An 8,991-nucleotide genomic window follows, 5' to 3' on the forward strand; every position below is an offset into this window, starting at 1 on the left:
GGATAGCGTAGATAACAAATTGTCAGTCAAAATAACGTGTAATGTAACTTATTTGAAAAGTTATTACATTGCTCGAACATGTTGTTAACATTTGTCATAATTAGTTAGAGCAATGAATTTGTATCGGATCTTGTCAGACTCCGGCTGCATATTTTCCGCCATTTTCTTCAAAAACTGAAAACGCAGTCAAGCCTCACCCATTTGATGTAGAATTGCATTATGGGCCCAAAAATCAATTTATACAAAGTGTGGACGATTTTGCGTTACGACAATAAAATGTCATGTATTTTTCGAAGTTGGTTTCAAAGAATTTCCATTGATTGAATGTGATGGATAGGTCTGTAACCCATTTGTTATTTGTGTGTATTTTAAAAAGCACAACACATACGAAATGAAGCAGACCTCAATGCAAAACATATTTTGCAAAACATTCAATGAAGACAAGGTCAACATTACCAAAAAATAAACATTTATTTCCAGTTCAAGTTGTAGAAATACAATAAACAACAGCAACTGGAAGGGTAACTCAGACAATACAGCAACATAACCACCTGCTTATCAACAGGCTCTGTGTGGTTTCAATAGTATGTATTCATATGGTGTCCCAACTTAGTACAGGATTTGTAGCAATACCACATTATCAACCTAGAAAAATGACAGTACTATATTGTCGAGGCATTTACATAAAATATGAGAGATGTATGTTGACACTGCAGGGACTTCAGCTGACAAGACCTGAGAAGAGAAAGAGAGAAAAAAAATGATTTGCAGATCAATTCAATCATTAAAAAAAAAAGATTAACAGTGCATGTCAGAGGAAAAACCAAGCCATGAGGTCAAACAAATTGTTCATAGAGCTCCGAGACAGGATTCTGTCGAGGCACCGAGCTGGGGAAGGGTACCAAAAAATGGAAGTGGCCTCTTTCATTCATAAATGGAAGAAGTTTGTAACCAACAAGACTCTTCCTAAAAAAAAGAAGGCCAATAAAAGTGAAAACAACATACCCAGGTAATCGTCCATGAGGGATCCAATAGCAAACTGAAAAAGAGGAAAGCAAATATTCAATATTGCAACTTACAGGGCTCTTTACGGGGATGAGACTATGGAAATATTTCATACTTTAGTGCGCGGTGAGACGCAATGATGGTGATGGGGTGAGAGAAGCACCGAGCGGGAAGAGGAAAATGGTGTACGTATGTATGGGTGTGTGTGCGTACGGGTACGCGTATATATGCATGAGTGCATGTATGTATGTATATGTGTATGTATATGTATATTTATGTATGTATGTATATATATGTGTATATGTGTATGTATGTATGTATATATATATATATATATATGTATATATGTATGTGTGTATATGTGTGTGTAAGTATATGTATGTATATATATATATATATGTGTATGTATGTATATATGTATATATATGTATATATGTATATATATATATATATATATGTATATATGCATATATATATATATATATATATATACACGCGTAGATATGTGTAAGTGGGTGCTGTTTTTCTTGTTTTTTTTTCTTGTGTGCTTTGTCTCTGTTGTTGTATCTCTTAATATGGGTGAAAATTGTGAAATTCCAATAAAAATACTGTTACAAATAGATAGTGCGCGGTGGCTTGCAATCTGTGAGGATATACTGGGCCTTCAGAAAGTATTCAGACACCTTGACTTTTTCACATTTTGTTACGTTACAGCCTTATTCTATGATTGATTACATTGATGAGGGGGAAAAAAATCTACACACAATACCTTATAATGGTGAATCAAAAACAGGTTTTTAGAACTTTTGCTAATTTATAAAAAATAAAAAACAGGATATCACATTCAAATAAATTATTCAGACCCTTTACTCAGTACTTTATTGAAGCACCTTTAGCAGCGATTACAGCCTCTAGTCTTCTTGGGTATGATGCTAAAAGCTTGGGGAACCTGTGCTTGGGTAGTTTCTCCCATTCTTCTCTGCAGATCCTCTCAAGCTCTGTCAGGTTGGATGGGGAGCGTTGCTGCACAGCTATTTTCAGGTGTCTCCAGAGATGTTTGATCGATCGGGTTCAAGTCCGGGGCTCTGGCTGGGCCAATCAAGGACATTCAGAGATGTGTCCCAAAGCCACCCATGCATTGTCTTAGCTGTGTGCTTAGGGTCGTTGTTCTGGAGCAGGTTTTCATCAAGGATCTCTGTACTTTGCTCCGTTCATCTTTCCTTTGATCCTGACTAGTCTCCCAGTCTCCTAATCTCCTGAAAAACATCTCCACAACGTGATGCTGCCACCACTATGCTTCACTGTAGGGATGGTGCCAGGTTTCCTCCAGACGTGACGCTTGGCATTCAGGCCAATCTTGGTTTCATCAGACCAGAGAATCTTGTTTTGCATGGTCCGAGAGTCCTTCATGTGCCTTTTGGCAAACTCCAAGCATGCTGTCATGTGTCTTTTACTTAGACGTGGCTTCAGTCTGGCCACTCTACCATAAAGGCCTGACTAGTGGAGTGCTGCAGAGATGGTTGTCCTTCTGGAAGGTTCTCCCATCTCCACAGAGGAACTCCAGAGCTCTGTCAGAGTGAGCATCGGGTTCTTGGTCACCTCCCTGACCAAGGCCCTTCTCCCCCCCGATTGCTCCGTTTAGCCGGGTGCTCAGCTCTAGGAAGTCTTGGTGGTTACAAACTTCTTCCATTTATGAATGAAAGAGGCCACTTTCATTTTTTGGTACCCTTCCCCAGCTCGGTGCCTCGACAGAATCCTGTCTCGGAGCTCTATGAACAATTTGTTTGACCTCATGGCTTGGTTTTTCCTCTGACATGCACTGTCAACTGTGGGACCTTATATAGACAGGTGTGTGCCTTTCCAAAACATGTCCAATCAATTGTATTTACCAGAAGTGGACTCTAATCAAGTTGTAGAAACTTTTCAAGGATGATCATTGAAAACAAGATGCATCCGAGCTCAATTTTGAGTCTCATAGGGCAAAGGGTCTGAATACTTCTTTTTCTTTTTATTTTAATAAATTAGTAAACATTTCTAAAAACCTGTTTTCGCTTTGTTATTATAGGGTATTGTGTGTAGATTGCTGAATTTTTTAAAATGTATTTAATCCATTTTAGAATAAGGCTGTAATGTAACAAAATGTAGAAAAGCTCAAGGGGTCTGAATACTTTCTGAATCCATTGTATAGGTCTGTCAGGTAGCATCCTTAGTTGATGGGGATTTGACAGCATACTCACAATGTCGTTTTTATCCACTCTTGTTCCCACGATCTTTAACCGAATCTCATCATCCTGTTGGATTACAATGTCCTAATGTGGAGAAGACAGAATCCTTAATAAGAAGACATGTAATCCAAGAGTTGTGTTTACTCAACATTCAGTTTGTAAAATGACAACCAAACCACCACTATTTAGTAAAGAACAAGTTTTAGATCTCACCTCATCAGTGGTCTTATAACAGGGAGGATTTGAGTTGGGGTCAAACTCCATCTCTGAGGGAATGGACTGCAGAAACAGTAAGTAACCACATTGACATTTATTAAAGAGTTCCTGAATAAAACCATTCAACCACTAAAAGGAGACATTTCCATGTGGACCTACGTGACGAGAGATGAAACAGGACATGGGACCGATCTCTGTGAACAGTCCAACCTGAAAAGAACAGGACATCTTCAATTATTTTAAATTTCACCATGAAAACAATATGATCTATTATTGTCAAACCTTATTTCAGATGGTAATGAGATTTATAGAAGATTTGCATGTGTCCCAAATTGCACCCTATTCAAATTGCACCCCACTCAAATTGCACCCTATTCAAATTTCACCCTATTGACTCTGGTCAAAAGTAGTGCACTACCCTATTGACTCTGGTCAAAAGTAGTGCACTATAAAGGGAATAGGGTGTTATTGTTCCACACAGTCTGAAGAGCTAACCCCCTTTTGCATAATGCTACTGATGGTTAAACTGTCCCATTGTTTCAGAGTGCTCCACTTCAAATATCAACTTATGGACGCTCAAGACGATCTATCCCCCATCCTTTCCGTCATGGCAGACACCCAGAAATATGTCTACATCTCAGTCATAGACTATCTTCCAACGTCCCAGGTCACTGAGCCACTCAGGTGACTGTCTGTCAGCACTCCATGTTTTCAGGGCAACCTCTCAGATTGTTTTCATATACAATATTTATTATTTTATTTGTATTACATTTGTACATAATCTTTTGTACCTAGAACAATGAATTTGGCCCACAGATTATTTTATTTGGCCCCCCCAAAAAATAATTCATTGTTGGGGATAAAAGACTATAAAAACACCAGCAAATTAGATCTGATTTAAATTTTGGAAATATATTCCAAAGTATTCCCATGCATAGTAGAGAGATATGTGATTGTATAGAAATGGTAGCAAGGTTTGAAAATATTATATCTGTTTGGGCTTCAATACGGTCAATTTGCAGGCAACAAATTACTTGTAATATTTCTTAAATCATCCAGTGGCTGAATCTAGCCGATGACCCCTGACATAAGGGAATAGATTTCCATTAGGCTACCCTGGGGCGGCAGGGTACATTGGACTAGTAACCGGAAGGTTGCAAGTTCAAACCCCCGAGCTGACGAGGTACAAAATCTGTCGTTCTGCCCCTGAACAGGCAGTTAACCCACTGTTCCTAGGCCGTCATTGAAAATAAGAATTTTTTCTTAACTGACTTGCCTAGTAAAAAAAAAAATTTTTTTTGGGGGGGGGTGCCCTTGTTTTGTTTCCTTACTTTGTTGACCTGGGTAACCACGGCATCTACCACCTCGCCTTTGAATGGACGGAAGACAATAGCCTTGTACTTGACAGGGTAAAGCACAAATCCCCTGCCTGGTTGGATGACACCTGCACCAATGTTGTCAATGGTGGTCACCGCAATGACGAATCCATATCTGAAACAGGGAATTACTGAGTCAATAACTGAACAAGCATATCCACGTGTCACTGGTCAAAACAACCTACCCAGTGTTGTGGAAGTGTGCAAACTGTAAAGACAATTTGTGGTCTCTTGTCTACATTGAAATGTAGCCTGGAGTCCAAACTGAATATGACTTTGTTTCACTACACTGAGCAATACTGAGTGTGGGTTCCAGATTAATGAAAGGGAAGCTTCCCAGGCTCAATACTACTCACTTCCCTGTGCATGTTCCCTCCACTTCTGTGAAGAGCTTTTGTTTCACAGTGTTCAGGAGATTGGGACCAAAGTACCGAGGGTGGAGCAGGATCTCATGCTCCAGGGAAATCTGTGAATGATCATATATATATATATATATATATATATATATATATATATAGTACCAGTCAAAAGTTTATAAACACACCTAATCATTCAATAGTTTTCTTTATTTTTTACTATTTTATACATTGTAGAATAATAGTGAAGACATCAAAACTATGAAATAACACACATGGAATCATGTAGTAAACAAAGAAGTGTTAAACAAATCAAAATATATTTTATATGCGAGACTCCTCAAAGTAGCCACCATTTACATTGATGACAGCTTTACACACTCTTGGCATTCTCTCAACCAGCTTCATGAGTTAGTCACCTGGAATGCATTTAAATTAACAGGTGGGAATTGTTGCTACACAAACCAAAATATATTTTTGATTTTAGATTCTTCAAAGTAGCCACCCTTTGCCTTGATGACAGCTTTGCACACTCTGGGCATTCTCTCAACAAGCTTGACGAGGAATGCTTTTCCAACCGTCTTGAAGGAGTTCCCACATATGCTGAGCACTTTTTGGCTGCTTTTTCTTCACTCTGCGGTCCAACTCATCCCAAACCATCTCAACTGGGTTGAGGTTGGGTGATTGTGGAGGCCTGGTCATCTGATGCAGCACTCCATCACTCTCCTTCTTGGTCAGATAGCCCATACACAGCCTGGAGGTGTGTTGGGTCATTGTCCTGTTGAAAAACAAATGATAGTCCCACTAAGCTCAAACCAGATGGGATGGCGTATAACTGCAGAATGCTGTGGTAATCAGCTGGTTGTGTGCCTTGAATTCTAAATAAATCACTGACAGTTTCACCAGCAAAGCACCCCCACACCATCACACCTCCTCCTCCATGCTTCACAGTGGGAACCACACATGCAGAGATCATCCATTCACCTTCTCTGTGTCTCACAAAGACAGAGGTTGGAACCAAAAATCTCTCATTTGGACTCATCAGACCAAAGGACAGATTTCCACTGGTCTAATATTCATTGCTTGTGTTTCTTGGCCCAAGCAAGTCTCTTCTTCTTATTGGTGTCCTTTAGTAGTGGTTTCTTTCCAGCAATTCGACCATGAAGGCCTGATTCACGCAGTCTCCTCTTAACAGTTTATGTTGAGATGTGTCTGTTACTTGAACTCTGTGAAGCATTTAACTCTAATGAATTTATCCTCTGCAGCAGATGTAACTCTGGGTCTTCCTTTCCTGTGGCGGTCCTCATGAGAGCTAGTTTCATCATAGCGCTTGATGGTTTTTGCGACTGCACTTGAAGAAACTTCCAAAGTTATTGACATTTTTACTGTTTGACTGACCTTAATTTCTTGAAGAAATGATGGACTGTCGTTTCTCTTTGCTTATTTGAGCTGTTCTTGCCATAATATGGACTTGGTCTTTTATCAAATAGGGCTATATTCTGTATACCACCCCTACCTTATCACAATACAACTGATTGGCTCTAACGCATTAAAGAGAAAATTCCACAAATTACATTTTAACAAGGCACACCTGTTAATTGAAATGCATTCCAGGTGACTACCTCATGAAGCTGGTTGAGAGAATGTCAAGAGTGTGCAAAGCTGTCATCAAGGAAAAGGGTGGTTACTTTGAAGAATAAAAAAATATATATATATATTTTAATTGGTTTAACACTGATTTGGTTACTACATTATTCCATATGTGTTATTTCATAGTTTTGATATCTTCCCTATATTCGACAATGTATAAAATAGTCAAAATAACGAAAATCCCTTGAATGAGTAGGTGTCCAAACTTGATAGGTACTGTATATATAGTTAGTGTACAGTTTGTTTTTACAGTGGGTAACTTAGTACTGAACAAGTCATACTGTTTATAGCTAAGAATGACAGCAGTTACTTTCATTGAGTCTAAGGGTGTTTTCACATATAGTCCTCTTTAAAGTGAACTCGGGTAAAAAATAAAAATAAAAAAGCTAAAGAACTCCGGTATCTTTGTATTCACACTGCCCTTGCATTTGAATAAGGACTCAACTCTTTTGCCAGTTCATTTCACATATTTTGTGGACAGAGTCCCCTTTGCTTTCACATTGCTATGTTTAAGAAAGGAACCAATATCTTTCTCCAATATTCACTCTGGGTTTTTACAAAAGTGCAGGACAAGCCATTCAATCAGAATGTGTTATCCGACTGCTACTATTAGATATCATTCTAATCGGAAGATACTGTTAACATGTACATTTGATGGCTAACAAAATAAATAGTAGGATAATAACTGCAGAATAAATAATAATGTAATTGAAAATTGTACAACCAAGGTAGGCTACTGCCCCTTTAAAAACGAGAATATATTTTGTACCCAATGTGGCGATTCTCACATTGTAGCGTATGAAGCTCTCAGCCTATTGATCACATATTGCAAACAAAAAAAATGTTTAACTACACATTTTCCGTGCACCTCATCTCTCTTTTGTGACTCCAGTGTGAGGAATCATGGCAGGGGTTAACGGTGTTGTTGAAGTAATCTAGTGTGTGTTGCGGGAATAATGACAAGCGAACATTGGGGAGCTTTAAATTCACATTATCCTAAAAACGGCAACCGGACCGCGTAATTCAAGCGAACCGAACTCTGATCACCTCTCGAGATGGCCTCAATTCGGTTCGCTTCGGGGGGGCTCTTTGGAGCGGTCCGAGTTCCTTTGGTGTGTATCACACAGCACACACAAAACACACATGGAGTCCACAAACATTGTCTGAAAGGGTCCATGTGTGAAAACACCCTAAAGTAACATGTAGCTTTCTTAAACTATCATCGCCAGACATGTATCAAACAGTTAAATATGCTATTATGGAACGTTTAGGTTTTCATTTTGGTAATAGTTAACAGAGCAGTTAGCTAGCCAACCGGCTAACAAAGCTAGCACTAGCGATAGCATAGTTAGCCATGGGTGTTATCGTCACAAGATCATACAAATCGAACATCTTACATGATAAAACATGATTTCCCGCTGACGCCTACTTGATTGTAGCCTTCTGTTTAATTTATCAGCAAGTAATGGTTATCTTTTCTAAATTATTATTTAAGTCCAGCGGCACATCACAGGAAGACGGTAATGTTTGACTTCTGGAAAAAGTTTTACTTCCGGATCATTAGATTCACAGCGTTTTGGTCCAATTATGATTCAAGACAAGGATTCGTGGGCTTATAAATAAAAATATTTCATTTTAAGAACAAGAACTAAGTTTAAATGTCTTTGGTTTTAAAAAGAAGCAACAGATGACATAAGACAAAAATGCATCCGACATGACACTGACAGGCCATCAGACTTTTCCCATATAGACAACACATTCACTGAGTGTCAGTCAGTCAAAGCAAAAGTAATTGATCAAAAACAGAACTTCAAGATTCATTCAATGTTGACACTTCCATTGAGAAGCTAAAACAGTTACAGAAAATAACTCAAGTAGAAAATATGTATACACCAATAAATTCAAATACATATACAGTAAAATGCTGAGTGTAACAGAACATAATTATGAAATTAGTAGTTGATTGTAAGCAATCAATGCAATGTAAGCGCTTGTAATAGGAAGCATACTGAGGACCAGTGGAAGTATATGCCAAAACAGTTATCTAAGACTAATATGGGAATATGTCCCAAATAGCACCCACCCTATTCCCTACATAGTGCACTATTTTCTCAGTTAAAAAATTGTGCACTATATATGGAGTATGGTGCGATTTGGGATGCA

General features: G+C 38.5%; 1 protein-coding gene across 1 annotated transcript; it reads right to left on the bottom strand.

Annotated features, from left to right (window-relative positions):
• Positions 1-452: 452 nt before the first annotated feature.
• On the bottom strand, positions 453-8,384 carry LOC115122568 (DNA-directed RNA polymerase II subunit RPB7). The gene is made up of 8 exons (XM_029651778.2): positions 8,226-8,384; positions 5,179-5,288; positions 4,778-4,937; positions 3,606-3,656; positions 3,444-3,509; positions 3,243-3,314; positions 1,006-1,039; positions 453-735 (listed from the first exon to the last, which is right to left on the bottom strand). The coding sequence occupies exons 1-8, from the start codon at positions 8,235-8,237 to the stop codon at positions 722-724; spliced, it is 519 nt and encodes a 172-aa protein (XP_029507638.1). The 5' UTR covers positions 8,238-8,384; the 3' UTR covers positions 453-721.
• Positions 8,385-8,991: the final 607 nt, after the last annotated feature.

The sequence above is a fragment of the Oncorhynchus nerka genome, linkage group LG6, assembly GCF_034236695.1.
Source record: "Oncorhynchus nerka isolate Pitt River linkage group LG6, Oner_Uvic_2.0, whole genome shotgun sequence".
Lineage (NCBI taxonomy): Eukaryota > Metazoa > Chordata > Actinopteri > Salmoniformes > Salmonidae > Oncorhynchus > Oncorhynchus nerka.

Bases quoted from the DNA above. Each gene is read 5' to 3' on its own strand.
- LOC115122568 (XM_029651778.2), bottom strand. The intron at 4,938-5,178 runs GTGAGTAGTATT...TCCCTGTTTCAG, and splicing joins GAGGGAACATGCACAGGGAA to ATATGGATTCGTCATTGCGG. The intron at 3,315-3,443 runs GTGAGATCTAAA...TCTCCACATTAG, and splicing joins GTTATAAGACCACTGATGAG to GACATTGTAATCCAACAGGA.